Here is a 25,326-nt window from a genome sequence, read left to right as displayed (position 1 = left end):
TATCTGTACCATGCCTCTGCTCTAGATTTCTTACTATTACAGTGTCATGGTCTTAGGAATTGGGAGTGAATGTGACAATTTGATGTAGGGGCTTAAAGAAAAAGAATCCCAGCCTCCTCCCTCAGCCTTCAATCCCCAGACCCTCTGGACCCTCTACACCGTCTCAGCTCCTGCTCAATGCCTGATGTCTGTTCTATATGAAGGCCCAGATCTTCCCACTTCTCAAGTTACTGGCAACCAGTGGATCCCCTCAAGTATTCTAGACAGTCCCCTACATATTCCAGCATAGGTAGGACTTCCCATTCTGACCACTAGAGACCAGACAGGAGATGGCCCAAGACAACCAAATGCTGGGCTGGTCAGCAGCTGCCAATGCAGCTCAGGGCCAAAGGTCAGACCAGACTGGTGGGCTAGATAATGCCATCTTTTTTTTTTTAAGTTGAAAGACAAGGGGAGGAAGGGGAGCAGGGGGAGAAACATCGATTTGTTGTTCCACTTGTGCATTCATTGGTTGTTTTTTTGTATGTGCCGTGACTGGGGATCGAACCCACAACCATGGCATATCGGGACAATACTTGAGCCAACTGAATTTCCTGGCCAGGACTGGGTAATGCCTCCTGACCATAGGGAAACCAGAGATTGGGCAGAGGCCTCAGGCCAGTGGGTAGCATGGATACATTTCATCCTGCCCATCCTTTCCAACTCTGCCTACCGTTACAAGGCCTAAATTAAAGAAATGGACCTATGTTCCTTGTAGGTTAAAAGAGTGCTTTAATACACTTGAATTCTTTAAACCTAATTTGGACCCATGAAATTAAGTGGTAACTCCCACCAACAGAGGAACTTAAGTTTGTTTAGGATCACAGAGCTGGTAAATGCCAGAGTGCCACAGAAAGTGGTTTATTGCTTTTACAACAAAATAAAATGCTCTCAGAACTTTGTTTAATGAAGAAAATACTATTAGAACTTTTCTAAACACTATTTTGTCAACTGATGAAGTAGGTACTTCAATATATAAAACTTTCCAGAGGCAAATGCCTGAGCTGGATAGCACAGCTCACAACTGTATGGACCCCGAGTTGTCCCATTCAATGCAGCTAACTGCTTAGAAGTAGGGCTTGCGCTTGCGGCCGGTATACTGTGTGTCAGGTCTGACTTCCCTGTGAAGAAATAATTGGAAGAACATAAAAGTTTCAGAAGAAAGAACAAAGTACCTTTGGGACCCCCCTTCAAGTGTAGGTGAGCCTTTAGTGTCTAAGATGTCCCTTTATCCACAGCATCCTAGGTACTCACTTGCCCTGACGTCTATGGCGCTCTTTCTTCTCCAGCACCCACTCACGGGTCTTCCTCACCACCCCGCTCCTCGCAATCTTGTAGGGAATCCTGTGCAGGATACATAGCTGTGAGCTGATGGGATGGAGCAGCCTGGATGGCACCCAAGTTAATCCAGGCAGGAAAAAAGGGTGGCCTTAGATGCCCCTTCTACAATAAACGTCTCACTTCTGGACACCCCCATCCTGGTAACATCCACTGGAGTCAAAGCAGTTTATGTAGCAGGAGGGCAGGAAGTACAAGGTCCCACTCACTCACAGGTTATCTTTATGGTAGATGACCACTTATTGGGTCTGTACACATCCTGCTTATGGAGCAGGCAGGCAGGGGGCAAGGCTGCATTTTGGGCAACCTAGGCCACGATTGGCTCACAAGAGCCTAACAATATCCACAGAAAGCCAGAGGCCCAATGCTGCCACTTAAGGCCTTAGTCTGGTTGTGAGGTCAACACACCCCATCAAGTAGGGGCTCCAAGCAATGTCTGAGGTAGGAAAACAAGGCTGCCCAGCTTGTGGCAGCCCCGACAATGATCCTCAAAGATTGATCTTGGCCTCCAGCCCAGGCTGAGGAGAAAAGAATACCCCCTGCAGCCACATGGAAGAGAAGCCCTGAGAACAGGGGAAGCCTAAGCTCTCAAGCCACTTCCCAACCTGGCAGTTGGGATCACACTGTTTCCAGCATAACTCACACCAAGCAAGGATGCTTGCCATTTGAGTAACCACCATTTCCTGAGCACCTATATGCACAGCCCATGGATGTTCTACATTGGCTATGAACCAACCCTGCCCTTAAAGAATTTCATGGCTGGGCTATGACAGAGATCATTCACACAGGCAAAACAAGTGCAGAGAGTCCCAGGAGCTGCTAAGGGAGTGACAAGAAAGGAAAAGCACAGGGTCTGGGAAAAATAAAGAGGGCCATGGGGACAAGCTGATATTTCTACAGGTAGGCAGTGGGGACAGCATTCCAGACAAGAAGCAATATATGAAAATGAGACACTGAAAGAAATGAAGGTAAAGGTTAGAGAACAGAAAAGTCCCACATGCCTGGAGTTATGGACAGAAGGAGAAGGGTCCAAGTGAGATTCTGAGGGTCTGTGGAGGATTAATTCACCTCATGCACAAGTTTCCTCCTTGCCTGAGGACCATTGGAAGCTGAAATGCATGATAAATCCTTTCTATTGCTACTTCTATTCTAATCTAACAAAACTAAGAATTAGGGAGAGAGACAGTAACATCGATGTGAGAGAGATACATCAATCAGCTGCCTCCTGCACACCCCATACTGAGGATCGAGCCTGCAACCCAGGCATGTGCCCTGACCAGGAATCGAGCCCTGGTCAGGTTCTCTCAGTCCATGGGACAACACTCAATCCATTGAGCCACACCAGCCGGGCAGAATCATATTAAAAAAAAAAAAAAAAAAAAATCAATCTCACTTGGCTGAGCCAGTTCACAGAAGTGTAACTACCAGCAAGGAGTATACCCTGCATTCAGTAACCAGTGGGACATCAGTGACATTTTATACCAAAGGAATGACATAACATGATCTAGACTTGAAGGTGTAGAGAGGCAAAGAACCTTAAGAGGGTACACAACTAGGGGGCAGGAGTCTGGGTGCCAGGTGCAAAGCAAACAGCAGCTGTAAATTGGGGTCTGGAAATGCAGGACTAATCCCTATGCATCTATAAGGAAGGTAAGCTGTGGGACACAATGAACAGGGGGCTAGATGTGAGCCACAGCGGGAACAATGGTAAAGAGTTATCAAGGGAATATAAAGGTAACAGGTAAAGATGGTGAGTGGTCCAGACTACAGGAGGGCAATAGTGGAAAATGCCAGAGGTGGGCTGAGCCTTTCAAGAGAGTGGTTTAGGAGTGGTAGGGTGGAAGCCAGGTGGCAAGAATTAAGGAATGCACAAGTGAAACAATAGTGATACAAAAGAAATGTATAAATTAGGTAAAGGTTTTAAGAACTTTTAAATTCATCTATTTATGTATAAGTGGCTGGAATGTGATTAGAGAGAAGTGATAGTAATGGGAAAAGCCTGATAATCCTTCCAATAGGCAAAAGCCTCTTTCCCTTCCCTTCTCAAATCTGAGGACTTGGAAAAGTAAAAGCCTGTAGAATGGGGAAAGTGAAGTCTGTGCCAGTCACTATGCTGAGTCCTATAAAAACATGCTTTCTACTCAACACACTGCCCAAGTAGATGGCAATATCCCCACCTTTTAAAATAGAGAAATGGCCCTGGCCGGTTTGGCTCAGTGGTTAGAGTGCCAGCCCACAGACCAGAGTCCTGGGTTCGGTTTCTGCTAAGGGCACGTACCTCGGTTACAGTTTGTCCCCGGCCCCAGTGGGGATCATGTGGGTGGCAGCCACTCGATGTGTCCCTTTCACATCAATGTTTCTCTCTCTCTCTTCCTCCCACTCTCCCTCCTGCTCTATCTGAAGATAAATGCAAAAATGTCCTTGGGTGAGGATAAAAAACTAATAATAATAAAAAATAAAATAAAATAGAGAAATGGATGCTCAGGTTACGAAACTTACCCAAGTTTAAAGTTAGCATATGTTGTCTGTAGACAATGGTGTGAGGACAGAGAAATCCTAAGATGGATGGAAGGAGTTAAACAACTTGTATTTCCTCTGTGAAGTAGGAGATGGGACTACTCTCTGGGGGCAATTGGTGGATGTCTTAGAGCAGAAAACATCTAGAAGAGCCCTTAAGTCCCCATAGGGAATTGGCTAAGGAAGGAAGCTAAGAGAGATGACTACTGAGGGAGCAGACAGTATAAATCTGTGATGAACACAAGGAACACTATAATTTTCACCACCAATGCGCCTTCTAAACTCATTCAATTCTCTGCCCATTTTTCCTCTTATATGTCTTCAAAGTCTTAACACCTTCCACTCATATCAACCAGAACTAAGAAATAACTCCCCTTCACTATCTTATAATTAATTATGCATTCAACAAATATCAGACACCTTTTATTAATAAGATATTCTTCTGATGTCAGGGATATAATGCCAAGTTTTCATTCTAGTTAAGGATACAAATAACCAAGATTTAGAGCAGTTAAAGATGTTAAGGAAAATAAAGGTAAAAAAATAAAAAATTCAACTGAAGATAACAGAAAAATGACAAGATTTTTCTTTCTTTTTTTTTTTTAAATCCTCGCCTGAGGACATTTTTCCATTTTTTGTTCAGATACAGTGGGAGGGAGAGAGAGGAAGAGAGAAACATCGATGTGAAAGGGACAAATCTAGTGGCTGCCTCCCGCACGACCCAACCAGGGCCAGGGACAAACTGCAACCAAGGTACGTGCCCTTAGCGGGAACCGAACCCGGGTCCCTCTGGACCGCAGGCCAACGCTCTAACTGCTGAGCCAAACCGGCCAGGGCAAGGTTTTTTTTTTAACCAAGAAAAAGGAAAGGATCAGTGTTGCTGCTACGCAAAAAATAAATGAAGCACTGGCCAGTTTGGCTCAGCGGTTAGAGCGTCAGCCTGCGGACCGGAGATACCGGAGTTCGGTTCCCACTAAAGGCATGTACCTGGGGTTGCAGTTTGTCCCCAGCCCTGGGTGGGGGCCTGTGGGTGGCAACCAGTCAATATGTCTCTCTCACATCTATGTTTCTCTCTCTCTTCCTCCCTCTCTCCCTCCCATTCTGTATAAAGATAAATGCAAAACAAAAAAAGAATGAAAATAAACAAAGACTGAAAGCAGGGAGAAACATGATGCAGCTCTCGGTAATCCAGGCAAGACTGGTGGTGAATTAAGACCAGGTGGGAGTGGGGAAAATAGTTGGAATTGGGATATACATTGAGGGGAGGGGTGCAGGACTTGCTGATGGATTGACTGGATATGAGATGTAAGGAAGATAGGAATAACTCGGAATGATTTAAAAAAATAAAATAAAAAGGCGGTTTGGGGGTGAAAACCAAGAGCTCTGCTTTGTTCAAGACATCTGTGGGAAGTTCAGGTGTGGATAGTTAGAAGGTGGGTTGACAGAGGTGAACTTGAGGCCAACAATATAAATCTGGGAGTTATGAACCTGTAGTTGGTGTTTAAGGCAGTGTGCAGAGAGAGATGGAGTCCAGGCTGGCCTCCAGAGTGTGCTAGAAGAGGAGCCAGCAGAGTGGACTGAGAAGGAACAACCAGTAAGGTTAAGAGAAAACCAAGACAGTGAGTGGGAAGCCAAGTGAGGAGAGTGTTAAGCGAGAGATGGGCTGTGTTAGCTACTACCAAGCAGGCAAGTTAAGATAAAGACAAAGTAGGAAAAAAGACTGAGAAGTGACCATAGATTTAGCAAGACAGGTTGGTTGTGGCCTTGACAAGAATAATTTGTGATGAGACAGAAGCATAATCCAGAGAAGAGGACTGAGAGAATAATAGGGGAGAAAGCAAGAAGAGGCAAGTTGGAGGAGTTTTGTTATATAAAGGTAAGCAAATAAACAGGGTGACAGCTTGGAGTTGTTAAGGAGTAAAGGGAGGATCTCTTGGAAGACACAAGAAATTGTGCAGCATGTTTGTGAGCTGATGGGAATGGCCCAAGAGAGTAAAGATGAGGTCACTGGAGAAGGGAGAGCCACAGGGGCCAAAAAAAAAATGGGGTCCAGAACGTAGGAGATGGAGGCAGCCTAGGGAAGGAGGGAACAGCCTGTCAGGCATGGCGAGAGGGAAGGCAGAGAGTAAGGCTGCAAGGCTGCCTATAGACATCCCAGCCTAAGGCAGGAGCAGGCTCATGAACAAGGGGTTCCCCAGTTCTATTACCACCTAGGTGTCACTGCCACATCCGAACCCGAGACTTGGTGAAAGCAGAGAAAAATGGAGTGGTCCTGCCACCTCCAGCTTCCTCTGTCATGTCTAATAAACCTAGCAGCATTAACTCCCTAAAGGTTAGGCAGGTTCACCTATGATTCACTTTACCTCTTATTTGTGAATGTGGATTCCCTGGCCTCCTCTTCATCCTTAATCTCGTTCAGGCCCTGAAGGAACCAAAGGGCTTTTAGATCATCCGGAAGATCTCTCAACCCAGCTCCTCTAGCATGGGCACCCACCAGGCCTAAGCTCTTTCGACAGGTACTAGGCCCAGCCTCAAAGAAGGGGACCCAAAAGACATGGGCCTAAAAACTCAGGGTCCCTCACCTTTGGCAGAAAGCTTGATGGTCCAGAAAACAAACAGAGGTAGAACCTGAAACAAGTAAAATGCAAGGACTCATAAAGCCTTGTAGGGCAAAACAAGTCCTTCCCTTCCCTTCCATAAACAGGTGCCTCCTGCCTGGGCCTTGGAGCCCCAACTCAGCACTACTCTGATCCACACCACTACCCTCTATCCCACACTGGCCCCCAGCACTCACTTCTTTGCTTTGGCACTGTTGGGGTAGTCCACCACCACACCACCAGTGAAGCCAGCCTTGATGGCCTGGGTTGTAATCAGCTCCAACTAAAAAGAGAACATTGGTGAGTCCCAGAGAGGCTGGGGGAGCACACTGCTTTCCCTCACTCCCTTTAAGCCAGTCTGATTCCAGGATGGACTTTGACTGGAAGAATTAAAGGCCTTCTTTATTTTTTTAAATATACTTTTATTGATTTTTTTTTTTAAGAGAAAGGGAGAGAGATAGAAACATCAATGTGAGAAATATACATGGATCAGCTGCCTCCTGCATGCCCCCCTACTGGGGATCCAGCCCACAACCTGGTCATGTGCCCTGACTCAGATTCGAACCAGGACCTCTCAGTCCACGATGCTAAATCCACTGAGCCACAATGACTGGGCATGGTCTTCTTTATCAAACCGTTCCCAATTCTGAGTCCCCAAAAGCCACATAAAGGAAAGTGCAGGATAGAACCAGCCATGGCATACAACTCCCTCAGGGGAATTACAGAACAAGCAATTCTCACTTTCTAGCCCAGGGACCCATCTACCCACTCAAATTACAGGAAATGAATGGCCAACAAATGGGAGGCAGACTCATTCATGGTATTAGTCAGGAACAGCTCACAGCTTGTCTTTCAAGGTCTGTAACTCCGACCTCCACATTTCTCCTTTGTATTGCATTACACTCCATAGAACAGACAACTGTTTATGTTCTCTCAATACATACCCCATCCCCATTTATATATTTGGTTATGGAAATCAGTTAATATATCACATTAACTGTAATACCATCTTATCTGTCAAGGGAAGACAACCACTCTACCCCACCCCACCCTGATACTACTCCTCCTTATATCAGGTCATAAAGCATGTCACCAGAGGCCACAGGAACCACTCTCAGGTACTCATTCTCTCCTTTCCCATCAATCAGCATAAGGTTGCCTGTTTTGTCACTCCCCATTAATAGGAGGGCACGTGAGTAAGGAGCAGAACAAAAACAGTTTACCTGTTCTGGGCCCCTCCCCCTTCCCTGCACTTCCAGTAGCCAAGAGACTCACCTGCTCGGAGTTCTCAGGGTACAGCTGCAGAACAGCTCGGGCTCCACGAACCTGCAAGAAACAGAAACATTCACTATCTTACAAATATCCCATGAGGTCAGGACCCAGACACTCATCCCTTCCTTACTCGCTGATATTTGAGTTCCCATTATGTGCAAGGCACTGTCCTTAGGGCTGGGGATACAGCTATGAACAAAAGAGAGAGCCTCTCCTCTGAACTTTTGGAACTCACATTTTAGTAGAGGAGACAGCTAATTTACAGTAGTGATTAAGAGCCAAAAAGAATTAGGACAAAGAGATGGTGAGTAACAAGAGACTGTTGAGTTTACTTCTGGTTCAAGGCAGGCCCCTCTTGGAGGGACATTTGAGCAGAGACCTGAATATAGTGAGGAGTTGGTCAAACATATAAGGAAAGAACATCTCAGAAGAAAGGCAAACACAAAGGCCCTCAGAACTTCAAAATTAACCTCAGTGCATAAACAGCAGAGAAATCACATAATGCACAAGATCAGCCTGCCGTGTTCAGGAACAACCCACCCTAGGATGAGGTGGGGAGATTAAGGAGACCAAGAAACACCCAAATCCTTCGAAAAAAGTAAAAGAACTCATTTTTAGGACTTAGAATCTCAAACTATCATCTAACCCAAGTAAGCAATGGAAATCAACACCCTTAGTTATAAAAATAAAAGTTAATAAAGGCTCTCAGTGGTAAATAACCATCCTGATCCCCATCTGAGCATCAGCAATGGGAGGAGGAGGAAGGGGTGTGAATTGGAGGATGTAGGAACTCTGAAAGGTATGCTTTGTGTGTCCTAGACACGATGTCCCTGTCCTCATTCTGTGGAGTCTATGTCCCCAAACCAACTTCTGATAAAATTCAGCACAGTGAACACAGGAATTGTAATTCGTCTAAGATTTTGACATCAGCATCTTTTATTTTTTTTCCCTTTATTGATTTTTAGAGAGAGAGGAAGTGAGGAGAGATAGAAACACTGATGAGAGAGAACATCAATTGGCCGCCTCCTGCATGCCCCTCAATGGGGACTGGGCCCACAACCTGGGCATGTGTCCTGACCAGGAATCGAACCAGCGACCTCCTGGTGCATGGGTCAACGCTCACCACGCCAGCCAGATGACATCAGCATCTTTTGCATTTCATTAGAGTGTTAGCCCACTAAAACTTTCTATTTAGGCTGAGGATCACAATAAGGCCCTGCCACCCCATGCAGTCCCATTTGAATAGCCCTGCCATGGAACTCCTCTACTTCATCACTCTACCTGCAGGGCAAGGAAGGGATAGGCAGCCAACCCAGATAGGGAGATTTTATACTCACCAGCACAGAATAAAGAGAAGAAAAAAAGCAGTACAGGCGCTTGGCAGGAATGTCAGACTTCTTGTTAGCATTACAGAGCCACTGCACAGCAGAAATGCTAAAAAAAACGGAGAGACCTAGTCAGGAAAGTGCACACACTGCTCACCCATGCCTCTTCAGGACTCATACCCCACACATCCTTGATCTCCAGGTAAAACCCTCCTGCCCACTCCCTTTATTGGCATATGCAGGTCCACTTCAGGTCACTATTCTACAACACTGGACCAAACAGGATATACAGAAGGTCAGTGTTAATTTCCTTGCAGTCAGTCCTAAAAAACATTTTCTCAACCTTTTTCTACATCCATCTCAAGTTCAAAATTATTCACCATATCAAGGCTATCTCTGCCACCTACCCACCCACCCCTTCACATTTCCTTACTCCAAAGCAAAGGAAATATCTTTTACAGTACTTACAAAGCCATTCACTCATTCTCTTCCAAAATCAGTTCCTTCAACTGTACCTGTCAAGTGTCTCGGTAATCCTCAGATTTAAATTTTCAAGCAGCTACTATGTCCTCCTTTCTGGCATTCCCTTCCTCAGTGCTATGAATACCCAACCCATTCACAGAACCCCAAACCCTGCTGATTTGTCCCCCTGCCTCTCTAAGCTTTTATTCTCCTCCACCATTCTCCTAGGTCAGCACTTATTGCCATCTCAATTGTTTCAACAACATAACTCTCCTCTCTTCTAAATAATCTTCCTAAAACAAAGATTTTATGTTATCCCTCCCCAGCTCCCTATCAACTACTGAATAAAGCCCAAATTTCTTAGGATAGAGTTTTAAAAAAAACCTTCTAGGACCCAACTCCACACAACCTCAACTTCCATGAAATCTTTCATTCATCCCTACGATCTATCAGATTCCTTTCCCATCCACTTCTGTGCCTTTTCTCACACTATTCCTTTACCCTCTCCTTGACTATCCAAATTCCGCCCAGACTTTAAGGCCCAACCCCGGCCCCTCTCTTTCTCAAGGCTTTCCTGTGTTCTTTTTAGTTTTGTTTTTTAAATTGATTCTAGAAAGAGGAAAGGAGAGGGAGGGAGGGACGAAGAGAGAAAACACTGATCAGTTGCCTCCCATCCCAAACTTGCCCTGACCTGGGATCAAACCTGCTACCTTTTGGTGTACAGGATGACATTCCAAACAACTGAGCCACACTGGCCAGGGTTTTCCTGTGCTCTCTTGCTTCTCTTCACAACTCAGGTGGTCCCATGACTCCCCTGTGCACACCCCACACTCACCTTGTGTTTAACCTGGTCCATATCTTTTAGCAGCTAATTAACCACGGAGTCTTAAAAACAGGAATTGTATTTTATTTCCAAACTCCACAGCACCCTGTACAATGTCTTACATATAACAAATGTTAAACAAAAGGAAAGCCTGCCACACCATCTTGCCTCTTAAAAACAAACTAAAAATGGCTATTTACTACTAAAACATACAGACATATCTCTGGCCTTTGGTTTTCCACAATTTCGAACACATCACCCAATCATTACTAAAAAACAATTGCTATCCTTGAAATGTCTTTTTCCCCCAATCTTGTTCCCAGATGTAATCTAACCCCTTATTCCAGAAGAAAATCGTCCAATCCAAATTTTCTCTCACCCAGATCCTTACTGTTCAACATACATCACAGGTCTCCACCAGTTAATGATTAAACTAGGACTTCCCCTCCTATTCCCTGCCTCCATTCCACCAACAAACCACTTACCAAATACTAAACAAAACCTACCACAGAAAACAAAGAACTTTATATTTTTTAATAGTAACATCAACAGTCTACGTTCTGCTGTTAAAGTACTATGTACATGCTCAAGGCTGACGCCCCAGAAAGGACTCCTAAGTTGCTGAAGAGATTAGAGCAGCCTAGGAAACTCCTCATCAGAGTTCTTCAAAAGGCAACAAGATGGCGGCAGGGGCTCACAAGATGGCGGCAGGGGCTCACAAGATGGCTGGCAGGGGCTCACAAGATGGCTGCTAGTGGCTCAAAAGACCACTCCTCCCCTCTCAAAGCAGACAGGTTTGAAATACAAAAAACTACTTAGTTTTGGGTCTTCCTCTGACCTTATTAGTCCAAAAATCCCATGGGAGGTATATCTTTAAATTTCCCATGTGACTGTTGCAAAGCCATGTATGGGAAGCGCTATCCTGCAGGACTAAAAGCAAAACATGAAGAATCTTACCTGATACAACCATCAAAGGATCCCGGTTTGAAGGGGATGCCTTGGCCCATATCCCCCAGAAGTAGGTCTCCTTGTGCTTCTCGGTCCAAGGCTGCATCTACATGGGAGAAGAGTGAGGGGAACACGATGGGCATAGCTGCTCCACACTCATGTGGGTAGTCCATCCCAGTGCTAAATACCACATACTTACCCAGCATGTCAGGGCTGATGTCGATGCCCACCCAATAGTGCCCCTCATCAGAGAGATAATCTCCACTCAGCCCAGTACCACAGCTGAAAGATATAATCAGAGACTCAACAGTGTGAATAGTAAAGATGTCCCAGAACCTGGGCAATCTGACTGGGCCCCAGGATCTCACCCAACATCCAATAGGAAACAGGGTTTATCCTCAGGCAGATCAAGGAGCTCCAATGCTCGCCCTGCCATCTTGGTCTGGACATCAATCATCCTAGAGCTAGGAAGGCAGAAATACAAACAAGTGAGTTCTGGGCTAAAACTACACCCAGACCAAAACACAAACAAACAAAAAACCCCAAAGTACAAGAAAAAACAAGGTGCTCTTTCCTGGTCAACAAATTCAACTACAACTATTTAAAAGTAACCCCAAATGTCCATATAACACAGGGACGTGTTATTTTGTTGTGACACAAATTCTAACTGTACCTGATGCAAAGCTAATAACAAATCACTTAACTAATGACCAACCATTGAGTATTTTCAAATCTATCAGGCTTTGATGTTGCATTACTCAAGAACACATTTTCTGGAAGAATTACCCACCATAGTTACCCTCAGATATAAGAATCAACAACGTGCCAACAAAAATCTATAGTAGTGCTGTCCACGAGAAATATAATGCAAGCCACACATGACTTTCTAATAGCCACAATTAAAATGAAATTAAATATGGAAAATTAACTGTGATAGTTAACCAAATGCAATAATATATTTTATTTAACTCAATATGCTCAAACTGTTTCAACACATAACCAATATGAAAAATTATCAATAAAATATTTTACATTTTCTTCATTCGAAGTAATTCAGACTAAACACATTTCTATAGATGGCTGATGGCGACTGCTTTCCATTGCACAGAATAGGTCTATAATATCCTGGGGCTTTCCCAAGATCAAGTATATGTAGAGTTTCCTACAGAAAGGAAAGTCTGGAAGTCTCTGCTCTAGCCTTCACCTGTTAATTGACTTTGCAGTTATAGACTTAACTACCCTCTATGAAATTCAGATACTACACCAACAACTGAAAAAAGGATTTAGTGAGATAATACAAACAGGAGCACACAGTAAACATTCATGAATATTATTTCCTTTCCCTCAATAGCACTAACCCCTTATACAGATCCAAAGCCTCCTGCCTATGTTACCACATGTTCAAAACAAGGTGTCACAATAAACTCTGAAAACAATCCAGAGAAAAATATGATCACTCCCGTATTAATGCTCAGGTAACTGAGGCCCAGATAGTTCAGAGATTTAACTAAAGTTGACTTTGCCAGTGTAAAAAATAGGATCAACCCAGGTCCCTTCCTCCCACTCAACCCTCCGCCCCCCAAATTCTGCTTGCTTTCCAAGCAATGCCCCAAATCAGGGTAACCTGTGGGTTCCCCAACCCTCTAACCACTCAATATCTGCTCCCTTACTTGCGCATGTATTTCCGTGCTTCATTCTTGTTATAAAACTGCGGAAAAGAAAAAAAAGGCCAGTTGGGTGTAGAAATCAAAACGCAGAAATTCTACAAGACAACTGGTACCCGAGGGCCACAAAGCTCACCAGCTCTGGGGGCCCGCCGTGCTCCGGTCTATGTCCGCGACTCGCCATAGCCTCGCCTCAGCTGCACTACAAGGCAGGGTATGCCTCGCGTCCGGCTTTTATATCAGCAACGCTGCGCCCGCCTCGTAATACGCATGCTCCACCCCCCTCTCCTCGCCTTCTTTTTTACTCGATTGGCTACTGGGCCGAAGAGCTGCGAGCAACGCACGCCTCCCATTGGCCAGTTAATCTTTGCACTTCCGCACAGCCATTCAAGATGGCAGCCAAGTCCGGTCTGAGGTGGCCGCGGCTGTTACTGTGGAGGTTGTGGCGGACTCGGGGCCCTCCACAAAACCGAGTATCGTGCTTGGTCCTAGAAGCGAGGACTTATTCCCAGGGCGACGGCCCGTACTCGCGCACGGCGCTGTATGAGCTTCTCGGCGTCCCCTCCACGGCCACGCAGGCCCAAATCAAGGCTGCCTATTACCGGCAAAGCTTCCTCTACCACCCGGACCGCAACTCCGGGAGCGCCGAGGCTGCCGAGCGCTTTACGCGCATCGCCCAGGCATACGTGGTGCTGGGTAGTGCCACCCTGCGCCGCAAGTATGACCGCGGCCTGCTCAGCGACTTGGACCTGCGCGGACCTGGCGCCCGTCCCTCCACGACTCCCTCAGCGGAATCCGGCCCGCCTCGCAGCCCGCCGGCCGCCCCTCGTACCCACGGCCGTGGTAAGGCCGCGCCGGACGCGGACCGCACCATGTTCAACTTTGACGCCTTCTACCAGGCGCATTACGGAGAACAGCTCGAGCGGGAACGCCGCCAGAGGGCCCGGCGCGAGGCCCTTCGCAAGCAGCAGGAGGATCGGGCTAAGAAAGGCTTCCACTGGGACGAGATCCGAGACACCACTTTAGTCTTCTTTCTCCTCACAATCTTCATCCTAATGGGCATTCGCTTTTAATTGGAGAGAGAAGGGAAGGGGATCAGACCCCAGAAAATGGCCTTTCCTGTCTTGAACCCTTCGCTTTCCAGAGTCTACCTCTGCTGGGGTCCGAAGGAACCGCTCTTCCCCGCCCGCCCAGCTTAGCCGTTGACCTGCACATCCCTCTCCCTGCGGTCCAGAAAAGGAGGCTTTTCGATGCCCAAGAAGGAGGCCCCAAAATGAAGAGCTCTGAAAGCCCGAGAGGGAAGGGTTTTCTGGAATCTTTTGGGTGCCTGCTTCCAGAGTTGCCTTCCTGATGTCAACTTCTGGAACACTTGCTCTGGCTTTATTGTAAAGCTCTGAGCAAGAATTGTGTGCTCCTGCCCCATGTTTGTGCCATGGGGCTCTGTAACCTTGAAACGTGCAATGTGACCAATTGTTGGCTGCTAAAAGAAAAATTCTGAGGTTGTACAACCTTGTCTTTCTGTGAGTTCCCAAGCCACAGGTGAGACCTGATATAGGCTAAAAATGTATGTGGAAACCTTGCTATTCTATGGTCAGCCCCAAACCCCACTCCTTTCCATTGGTGGCATGAGGGAGTGGGAAAGCAAAGTCATCAAGCATAAGGAATGAGTGTACCTGTGCCCGTACATATCTAATGTATGACCTTGGAGAAGTTTCTCTATGGGCATGATGGCAGAGAGCAAGTGATTTGCTCTCTTGAAGTCTGTCACACTTTATTATCCATAGTTCTAATGGGCTCAGTGGTTAAAACATGCTAGTAGAGTCAAGTTTATCCTTGGGACAGTGTGCCTGTCACCTGGTTATCCCCTTACCAGCCAGCCTTTTTGCAAATGATGCAGCCTGTCCTCTCCCAGACAGAGTTCCCCTGAGTGTGGCCTATCCTGTTTAGCTTGCAGGGATTATTGCAGGCCCTACAAGCTAAATCCTGGAAACATGGTTGCTTGAGACTGTAGGAAATTTTGGGAGTTTGGAGTTGGGACTACTCAGGATCAGGGGGCCTGTGGTGGAAACTTGGTTCCTTGTTTAGAACTGCCTGAGGCTTTTTTTTGTCTTTAATTGCTAAACAGTAGGTCAGTCATCACTTGGCTAGAGTGGTAATAGTCATGCTCTCTTAATCCCCAGTCACCGCACATAGGGAATGCATGGCTGTGAGATTGTCAGTGCTCAAATATTTATGAACTGGGGCTGAGTGTAAAGCTGTGGGATAGGAAAACCTTTGCAAGAGATCTACCACAAGGGTACCAGCCTAAGTCTAGAGTCTAAACAAAGCCAGAGGTGCTTTGGTATATTAATACCAAGTCTTGCATTCACACTCTTGTGAAATCCTTGTATAAATTGGGATAAACCAAAGCTATTTCAACTTGGTCTCTCTGATTCTCTTTAGCCTTAGAGGTCAGGGGCAAACCCTTAGTCATGGCTTTGTAGTGACCACATGGTTCAATAATAAAGATTTGAGTCGACCCTGGTTCAGGTCCACAGTTCTCAGTGAGCCTTGATTTTGGGGGTGGGGCATATGTACTTTGAAAAAGAACATTTAGTGTTATTATATTCATATTTGAAAAACGAGGGAGAGTCTTTTTCAAATATAACACGTGAAGTGAAGCTTAGTAAAATGTACAGAAGCTAGTGATTCTCAGTCAAAGAGATGGGGCATAACAATGTCCTTGGGGCAAGATTCTATCAAAAGGAGTTGGAGTTCTTTTGGGTCTTGTTTGGAAAAGCCCTAGTGGTCTGTAATAGCTGGGACCTTTTGCATGGGCTTCTTGACATAGACCTTTCAAGTGTGCTTTCTGTGACGATCACAGTCAAAAACATTTCCTGGGGCCCCAGAACATGGAAATGGATAGAAAGTTAAGAAGGTTCCTGCCCTGGCCAATTTGGCTCAGTGGTTAGAGCATCGGCCTGCGGTCCAGGGAGACACGGGTTCGGTTCCCGATAAGGGCATGTACCACAGTTGTAGTTTGTCCCCCACCCTGGTTGGATTGTGTTGGTGGCAGCCACTCAATGTGTCCCTTTCACATCGATGTTTCTCTCTCTCTCTCTCCCTCCTACTCTATCTGAACAAAAAGTGGAAAAGTGTCCTCGGGTGAGGATAAAAAAAAAAAAAGAAGGTGCCCAGTGAGGGTGGAGGGGTCCAGACTATGTTAAACTTCCAAACCATTCCAAAATATTTCATGCAGGGCAGTCAATAAAATTTATTAACCATCTAACTCAGCTTCTTAGGCCTAGAACTATTAAAGTACTCACAGTGCCATTCTGCTTGCCTCAGGGTTTTTTAGGCCAGGTCTGATATCTGAGAGAACTCCCTAAACTGAGTCTGAGCTTTTCATGTGTGGGTGGCTTTTTGAGGGACCCCCCCTCCAACGTTACCTTGTCCCCATGGTAACATTTCTCCGTTCCTGCCCTGGGGAGGAGAGGCTGAACCAGGCTCAGACATGCTCAACTTTTGTCCCTTTGTGATGGGAGATGGATAAGCGGGGCCCAGCTTGTCCCAGGCTATGCTCATTAGGATGGGGATGGGCTTGCAAGTATATTACAGAGCTGAGTGAGCAGCACTACAGGTTCTACATAGGGAGACAAGACAGGATCAAAGGTGTATGTGTCTAGTCGATTGTGATATTGTCCCTGGACTTGATGAGGACTTTATTTCTCCTGAGCCAAACTGCTTTTACCTCTGTTGCCCTTTATTTATTGCTGAGTGAAATCCTTTACCCATCCCAGTGCTGAGAAAGTAGGATGTCTCGCTTCCTTCTGAGGTTCTGACATTTTGTTCACAGGATGTACCTTGCCCATTATAATGGTTCCAGCATGAGCCAAAACAAATAAGAATAGCCTACCTTAAGTCAATGAGTTGTCCATTTGGTCATCATTAGGAAAAAAAAAAATGTGTGTGTGTGTATATACACATATATATAAATACACATATGTACACAACAGCCACGGGCTGAGGCACCAGGGGTGAAGCCCATATGAGTGGCCACCAAATTCCCTTTTGGGCAAATGGTGAGGTAAAGGAGGCTATGTCTTGGACCTTTGGGCTTCCTGATGGTCACTGATCTCATGAAGAGATGCTGAGAGAAGGGACAACTGGTAAGTGGTGATTCTACTTCATTTCAGTCTCTCTTAAATTCAGTACAGTAGAGCCCTGGCCACTTTGGCTCAGCGGTTGGAGCATCGGTCCACGGACCAGAATCGTGGGTTCAATTCCAGTCAAAGGCATGTACCTCGGTTGTGGTTTGGTCCCCAGCCCTGGCCGTGTGGGAGGCAACTGGTCAATGTGTGCCTCTCACGTCTTCATCTCTCTCTCTCTCTCCCCCTACTCTATCTGAAGATAAATGGGGAAAAACACATCCTCAGGTGAGGATTTTAAAAAAAGAAGAAAAAATTCAGTGCACTGGAAAAGTAGGCTCTCTCCTGACCTTTGCTGCTTCTCAGTTCCTCAGCCCTGTGATGAAATCATACTGCTACCCCACCTGTGGTAAAGGTCATAGGACAAAGCCTGCCTTGCCTGCTCTCAGGCCCAGCTTGTAGCCCTAGCAGCCATAGGGTTTGTACAGAGAGAGCAGCTGAGGGTCCTGTTAGTGTGGTAAGGATGATAGTTAAGACCTGCGTTTGGATTTCATAAACTTGCATATGCTGAGAATGCTCAGTATGCTTATCCCCAAGAAGCCAGTGCAGAGAACTCACCTTCACCATGTGTTGTTATGCCATAGTGTCTCTATGCATCTAGCCATCATGCCATTCTCTTAAGGCTGTCCAAACCTGGGGTCCTGTCACTAGTCTTGAGGTAGGTTGGCCCTCCGGACCTGCCTTTGCCTCTTCAGCATTCACACTTTCGGCCCTGGGAGGGGACTGCTACTAGACTAATGAAGGCCTATTTCAGAACAACCAAGAACAGACCAAAATTCATAGTTCACAATAGTGTTTGGCTGTAGCTGGCACAGTGCCTTAAAATAACTTTAGCCAACATTCATAACTGAGGGGACTTTGCATAAAAATATAGATTTCTGACTTCTCAAAAAAATGAGAAAATGTGCTATCATTGAGCCCACTCAGATAACTGCATAAGTGTCTGGGAGAAGCTGTAACACCTGCCTTTTGGATAGGATATTTCGCTACATTCCGCTGCACTCCCACCATCAGAGGTAAAGGATAAAAGACCTTGATACACATACTTGCACCATTTTGCTCACAGTAGAGAAATATCTCTATCCCATGTCTATCAAAAGGAGAAATTTTGAAAAAGGACCATGCATTTCCAGAAAAAATGTGAGAGGGTGTAATTCTTTGTGGAAATGGACTGCTTTGCACCTCTGATCTCCTGGCCCCTATAGGCATTTGAGTTTACAGCATATGTAAGAGTTTACACTTTATGCAGGGAGGCAGAGTGTAAATCTTATTTTCATGTAGGACAAGAAGAATCTTTAAAGAGGTCTATAGCAGTCCTAGACAAAGCCAGAGGTCCTCCCTCTGCAGAATACTACTAACAAATTCCTGCACTCAAGTCTTTTGTGTACAATTTTTGTATTAATTGGGGTAAACCCACAGCTAGTCCAGGTTGGTCTCTTGGAAACCACTCAATTCTCTAACCTTAGCAGTCAGGGGCAAGTTCCTAGCCATGCTTTGCAGTGACCACATGATTCAGTGGTAAAGATTTGAGCCCACTCTAGTTCAGACCTGCTTAGGTCAGTAAGTCTTGATTGGCAAAAAAAGAAAGCACATTTAATTTTATGTTTCATATTTGGAAAACAAGGAGAGAAGCTTAAGGAAACAAGAAGAAGCTAGCGATACCCAAACAAGGAGGTGTACATAACAGACTTTCTTGAGAGGTAGGAACTCTATTTTTATCAAAAAGGAATGAGAGTTTTGTTATTAGGACAACTTTTCATTTTTGGTTTGTAAAAGCACTGGTGGTCTGTAATAGGTGGTACCTTACTCATGGGCTTCTTGATATAGACACTTAAGTTTATTCTCTCTCACAGAAGATTACAGCCAGGAACATTCCTATAGCCCCAGAACCTGGGAACAGAAAGTTCCAGAAGGTTTCAAACAGGAAGACAGCCCTGCAATATTCCAGAACACTCCATGCATCTTCCAGCAGGGAAGTTAATGAAGTTTATAAACTTTCTAATTCTAATCCTTTTCCATGGCCCAGAACCAGGCCCACTCCACTCTAATAGTATTTGTACCCATCTGCCTTGGTCTTTTTCAGGCTGGAGCTGAACATCAAGGGGCCTCAGTCCCTATCCCCTCTAATACAGTCAGTTTTCTGAGGTAGGTAAAGACTTTTGAAGGAACCCATACGGTTCCATTGTAACACTTCCTTTCCTGTCTCCCCATTGCCTGGGTTGTTCCTTTCTCTTCTTACCTGCCCTGGGGAGGGGAGGCTGAACTCTTGTCTTCTTGAGGCTGCTTCCCAATTCATGGTAGTGGACAAAGGCTCAGACGTGCCCAATCTTGGCCCCTTTTCTCCTTTTAATTAAAAACAAACTGCCTGGAAACGTGGATCCAGAATGGGAGGCCAGGGCAAGAAGGACCCAGCCTGCCCCAGGTTGTGCTTAAAATTCAGGTCTTCCAGAGCTGTTCTGTTCTCTCAGGCAGGTTTCAGTGTCCCTCAGCCTCTAGCAGCTCAAGTGCTAACAGTGAGGAGAGTAGGAGAACCAAAGCTAATGTGGATGGAGGGTCTCAAGTGGGCACTCTTAATGCTTTCTTTGACCACTGCCCCTATGTGAAGGGCTCTCAAAAGCTCAAATGGGCCAGTCCCTCCAACTGTTGCCTTCATCTCAAAAGATTAGTCACTGAGGTGCAGTTCACACTTTAGAGATGGGGACTATCTGGCTCCTTGTGGTTTCCACCCTTTGATCTCTGGCTCTACATGGATCTCTCAATTGTTCCACATGGGACTAGTCCCAATCCTTTTATTACTCTCAAGGTGCTGTTTTAGGGATCTCAACTAAAATTTCAGTGAAAAGTTGAACCAAACCAACACTTCCCTCTTTCTAGATAATTATATTCCTAGTAACATGGACCAAAATCACATTTGCTTCTACTGCACTCTGACTGTCCCCTCTTATTTGTAAGGCCTTTCACGCCTCCCTGCCAAACTTCACTTCATCAGGCTTGACCTAAACTAATTCCAGGCATGTTTCTGCTCTCCCATCTTCTTATCCCATACTCATCAGCCAAGTTGGCCACCTAGGGTTTACCCTAGCTGAAGATAGATACCTTCAGCACTATAGAGCCCCTTCCATCACTCAGTGGGGGTGGCCATTTGGCATGCCAGAGAAGGAGCAGGTACCATCCTGATTGGGCTTACAGGCGACCCAGGAAAAGAAGTTGCATACAGGTGAGGCAATTGGAGAACAGTGAAGAAGCAGAGTGTGCTTCTGGCCAGAAGTGCACAAAAGTTAAGAGTTGGCTTCATGGAAGAGGCAGGAGCAGTGCTGGACCTGAAGGACAGCTGGACCTTGGATGGGCAGAGAGGAAAGGAGGGCATCTCAAGAGTAGGAAGCGCAGGAGCTGAGATGTAGAGGCTGCAACAGCAGAGTGGCTGGTTGAGGGAGCAGAGAGGAGTCGGGCAGCATCGTCATCCTCATCATCACATTTATTGACGGCCCCTGGGAGGCGGGGCTGGGGACAAAACATACAAAGACAAGGACCTGCCCTCAAAAAGGTTCAATTCTAAGGAGACGGGACAGAAAAATACAGAATGGTCTTTCCTGGGGATGGCCCATTCTCACCTGTGCAGGTCAGAAGCCCCTGGCCTACCTTGCCCCAGGGTCTGGAGCATGAGTGGGGCTCCAGGGCCATGGTGTCTCTGACCCTGCAGCTGGGAACTGACCACCTGGCTCCTAGGTGGTGGGTTCCAGGACTGGGGGAAAGGTAGGCTCAGTACATGATAGAAAGCACGCCTGTCAGCCTTGGCATTTGCCAGCCCAATAGAGTGTCAAGGTGCAATAGGCCCCCTAAGGCAGGGCTCCTTGGGGAAAGCGGGCACCTTCCTAGGTTGCCATGAGTCAAGTTCTTTCACTGGGTCTTGCCCATCACCTGGGAGGTCTCAGCCAGGACAAAAAAGGCAGTTTCCTCAGTGCCAGAGGCAAAATACCCTGCCCACCCCACCCCCAGCCCTCTCTCTGGGTGTCTTCCAGGTGACCCTCCTCCCCAGCTTAGCCTCCAGGGCCAGGGCCTGCCTGAGGCCAGGGGGAGGGGCCTGCCCCTTCCCCCATCCAGGCAGTGGGGGAGGAGGAGGAGCCACGTATCAAGTTTGTCTGGGCTCCCCATTGGGGAGCCATACCCTGGATCCTACCGGTGTGGGGGTTCTGGCTGCGAGGGCCGAGGGCTCAGCAGAGGGGCTGGGCCAAGGGGGCACCCGGGGGAGCCCTTCAGCGGGGGCACTGGGCGGGAGTCCAAGGGGGGCAGGCTCCGGGGCACTGCTGGTGGCCCGCGGGCAGCCCCGGTGGGCAGGACAGCTGCAGCAGGGAAGGGTTTGGGGGGATCCGCAGCAGCACTGGGGGCTGGCTGGGCAGACCGCTCCCGCTCCCGGCGCCGCAGCAGCTCCTGCAGCTTCTCAGCCTGGGTCCGCCTCAGGTGGGCCAGGGCGCGGCCTCGCTGGAAAGCGGGCAAGAAAGCCTCCAGGCTCTGCTCCCCCAGCAGCAGCTGCTCCATCTGCTCCTGGGACAGGAGGAAGGGACAGTTTGGGAGGAGCATGACCAAAGATTTAGGACTGGCCCTCTATCCCTCCCACCCGAAATCCCTTCCAGTGGTGACCACAATGGGGGGACGGGCCACCTGAGTTTCAGCCTGGGTGTGCCTCTGACTTGCTGAGTGACTGCAGACAAATGTCCTCTACTCTCAAGCCTCTATTTCCTTACTATCACCAGACCTGCTGGGTCAGAGATGAGGCAGGATCAGAGATGGGGGCACACTTAGGTAGACAGGTGTCGCCCATCAAGGTTAGGACCCGGGCCCCTCCTCCCCCTCCCCCAATGACTCATTGAGCACTATCCTTCCAACCCAGCACTGAGAAGTCTGTGCCAGCTCCTCTGTAGACACAGCCTACAGGGCCCTGAGACATTCACAGGGGAGCTCTCCTAGGGGCCTGGCACTTAGGACAGACTTCCTGGAGGAGGGGCTCTCAAGCCTGTAATGTAAGAATGAAGGGGGGAAATGATAGGATGGGTCTCTCTCCCTGTCCCCAGGCCCAGCCTCCCCTCCCCTCACCTCAGCCTCCTGCTCAGCCTCTTCCAGCTCAGCCTGCAGCCAGCCCAGTGCACAGTGGGGGCTCCAGCGATGCATGCTCTCCTCTGAGGGCCACAGAGGGACAGAGTGAATAGCCCCTACCCTCAGGGCCTGTCACCCAGGGCAGACAGGCCACAGCCCCAGTGCCCAATCCTGACTCTCACTGACCCTGTGTGTGCTTCTGTGCTTCCCTTCTCATCTCTAGGGCCTTGGTTTCCTCTTCTGTACATTGCCTATGGGATCAATTTGTGCACCTTCCCCCAAGGTTCTGCCCCGAGTCTTAGTGGGAAAGAGAAAGTAGGGGCTTTGTCTCCTAGAGCACCCTAGGCCCTTGGGTATTGGACCCCCTTTTCCCCAACAGCCAAGCCCCTCATCTGGCCCCTACAACCCAGCTCTGCTCACCAACTGTTCACTTCCCCAACTTAGTTTTCCAGGAGTAGCACCCTGAAACTTGCCCAGGGAATAGATCTGCCCAAGTCCCACCTTTCAGAGCCTAGCACTTCCCAAGGCCAACCAGTCAGATGGCCAACTGCCACCCACCCCAGGCAGTTCTCCCAAATGTCCTCTCACCCAGTCGCTGCAGCTTGTCTGCACAGCTCTCTGCCACCTCTCGAAGTTCCTGGTACTTGATGGCCAGGGCGGCCCGACCCATCTCCAGGCGGGGCCGCAAGGCTAGGTTCTCCTTGGCTAGTGCGTAGTTAGAGGCCAGACATGCCTCTCGCTCCAGCTGCAGGCCCTGGAACTGCCACCAGAGAAGGGCCAAGAGGCACACTCAGGGAGTCTTCCCACTTTCATCTACTGCCACCCTGAGCAACAGTGCTCACCAGTCAAGCCAAAAGCAGCTCAATCTCAGGGTGGGGAACCAACAGGTGGAGGGATGCAAGAGGCCCAAACAGGGCTCTGCCTTGAACTCCCTCTCTGGGCCTCAATTTCCTCTTCTACAAAGTGAGCTAAAAAACGCTACCTTATAGGGCTGTGGTCAGACTTGAGTGAGGAAAACTATGAAGGCCTCTACAAATGTTAGTTAATTTTTAATTTTTCAATTAACATGTTTGCTCAGGTCCCTGAGGAGTCCCCCTCCCTCTTCTGTCCCATTTTCCATGCATGGGTAGCTTCCCTCTCATTCCAGGCCTTTGTCTGCCTCCTCCTCAGGTGTTTGTGCTGAAAACACTCCCACCCCTGCTCTGACTCTAAGTGGTCTTCACCCTGTCACTGCATAGTACCCCCTCAAGCCACTCTCTCGTCCCCTTACACTTCTCCTTCTGCCCTCCAGTGGAGTCCCCACACCCCCAAGGAATACACACCCCCTTTTCCTCCCGGATTTTCTAGCACCTGCTCCCAGCTTTCCTTCTCTTGCAGAAAGCAGAGCCCCTTTCCTGGCTCTGGAGAATGCTTTTCCTTGTTTCTAGGAGTGCCCAGCCTCCTCTTCCTGCCCCTGGAGAACACACTACCCTCCATCTGTCCCCTATACGATGCACATGCCCCTCCTGTCTGCCTCCCTCCAACACACACTTTCCCTTTCTGCCCCCCACAGCCAACCAGCTCTGGCCTATCGCCTGTGAAATATACAACTTTCTCTTATGGTGGCCTATGGAATACACACCTCAGCTTTCAGTACCCCTATCCAAATAAAGACACAAAGCCTCCTCTTGCACCCCCCAAATGCGGGCGCTCCCACGACGATCCCCCTAGGTATTAAACAGGCCCCTAGTTCTCCCTATGGAAGGCACCTCCCCTTTCTGGCCCTACAGAACGTGGGTGTGCGAGCCAGGGCCCCCCACAACACAACCACCCCGGCCCCCCAGAACACACCTCCCTGGAGCATCCGCTGTAGGACACGCCTCGCGGCCATCCTGGGGGTGCATAGGCGCCTCCCTGGGTCTCCGGCGCCCAACCCGCCCCAGGCCGGCTCCGGGCGCCCCCTCCCCCGGGGGCGGCTCCGCGGGGCCCACTCGTACGTGCCAGGCTCCCGCGCCCACCGGCAGCCCCGCGGCCCGGCCCGGCCCGCGCGGCCCTTTGGTTGCTCGGCAGGTCCTGCAGGCCGCGGCCCGTTCCCCGCGCCCCCCACCCGCGACCCCCGCGCTACCTTCCTGCTGAGCCGCACAATCCGGTCCAGCTTGGGTTCATCCTGAAGCAGGTCCCGGAGCTGCCCGGTGCTGAGGATCCCAAAGCGCCCCGGGCTGCCGGGCTCCGGCCCCGCCCGCGCCGCCCGGGCCCGGTACATGCCGCCCGCCCGCGCCCCCAGCTCGGCTGCTGGCTCGGCCCGCTCGGCCCGCTCCGCCCCGGCTCCGCTCCGCTCCGCTCCGGCTCCGGGATCCGGCTCCGGCTCCGGCCGCGCGCGCCACTCCGCCGCCAGAGGGCACCCTGCCCGCTCTTAAAGGGGCCGCGGCGTAGAGGCTGGGGGTGGGGCAGAGATGGGGCGAACCGCACCCCAGCCCACCCTGGCAATGCAGCGCCGCGCGGCGCCTCCCGCACCCACGTTTCGGGCGGCAAACCCATCCTCCCGTCTCCATCCGGATATCTGAGGCCGCCTCTCTTAGCACCCCTCCTCTGGGCCATCCATCATTCACCACGCCCCCCCCCCCCCCCCCCCCCCCAGGCACGGATCTTCCACCTTAGGCGTTTACAACTTGCAGGGCTATTTCACATTTCCCCTCTGGATTCGCACAATTTTCTGAGTTTGGCTGGGCACCAGGAGCTCCTGCCCTGCTGCTAACTTAAGACAACTCGGTCACCTCCCCGAGCCTCAGTTTTCTCTTCTGTAAAATGGGGTGATGATACACAATGTGAGGATTAGAGATAGTGAGTGTTACAGTGCCTTACCTGTAGTAAATGAATCTCTAATATGTTGTCGTTTTACAGATGAGGAAACAGATTCACAAAGATGATGTCACCTTTCCAAAGTCACATTATACATATATGATAGGCAATCTTAGTTCTTCCCTTTTGTGAAGGGCCCACAGAGCATATGATTCCTGATCACTGGGCTAGGCCCTGTGGGGGCACCCTCTCTGCAGAGCTCATGGATTGGATTTAGACAGAATC

At 48.5% G+C, this 25,326-nt stretch overlaps 3 protein-coding genes and 1 non-coding gene across 4 annotated transcripts; 1 reads left to right on the top strand and 3 right to left on the bottom strand.

Moving 5' to 3' along the window:
• Window positions 1-855: 855 nt before the first annotated feature.
• BUD23 (BUD23 rRNA methyltransferase and ribosome maturation factor) lies at window positions 856-13,223 on the bottom strand. The gene is made up of 12 exons (XM_036279373.1): window positions 13,122-13,223; window positions 12,992-13,029; window positions 11,690-11,785; window positions 11,521-11,603; window positions 11,331-11,427; window positions 9,101-9,197; window positions 7,767-7,817; window positions 6,689-6,774; window positions 6,477-6,522; window positions 6,258-6,316; window positions 1,294-1,383; window positions 856-1,160 (listed from the first exon to the last, which is right to left on the bottom strand). Exons 1-12 carry the CDS (start codon window positions 13,167-13,169, stop codon window positions 1,106-1,108), a joined length of 846 nt encoding a protein of 281 aa, XP_036135266.1. The 5' UTR covers window positions 13,170-13,223; the 3' UTR covers window positions 856-1,105.
• On the bottom strand, window positions 1,808-1,940 carry LOC118643037. The gene has a single exon (XR_004961925.1).
• A 154-nt stretch (window positions 13,224-13,377) lies between the features above and the next one.
• On the top strand, window positions 13,378-15,915 carry DNAJC30 (DnaJ heat shock protein family (Hsp40) member C30). The gene has a single exon (XM_036279815.1). It carries the CDS (start codon window positions 13,378-13,380, stop codon window positions 14,056-14,058), a length of 681 nt encoding a protein of 226 aa, XP_036135708.1. The 3' UTR covers window positions 14,059-15,915.
• Window positions 15,916-20,629: 4,714 nt separating this feature from the next.
• On the bottom strand, window positions 20,630-24,623 carry VPS37D (VPS37D subunit of ESCRT-I). The gene is made up of 4 exons (XM_036280496.1): window positions 24,368-24,623; window positions 22,852-23,023; window positions 22,264-22,346; window positions 20,630-21,714 (listed from the first exon to the last, which is right to left on the bottom strand). Exons 1-4 carry the CDS (start codon window positions 24,503-24,505, stop codon window positions 21,346-21,348), a joined length of 762 nt encoding a protein of 253 aa, XP_036136389.1. The 5' UTR covers window positions 24,506-24,623; the 3' UTR covers window positions 20,630-21,345.
• Between the last annotated feature and the right edge of the window lie 703 nt (window positions 24,624-25,326).

Source organism: Molossus molossus, unplaced genomic scaffold, assembly GCF_014108415.1.
Source record: "Molossus molossus isolate mMolMol1 unplaced genomic scaffold, mMolMol1.p scaffold_m16_p_3, whole genome shotgun sequence".
NCBI classification, from domain to species: Eukaryota; Metazoa; Chordata; class Mammalia; order Chiroptera; family Molossidae; genus Molossus; species Molossus molossus.
Note: the sequence above shows the minus strand (reverse complement) of the source record. Positions and strands in the feature narration are given on the sequence as shown.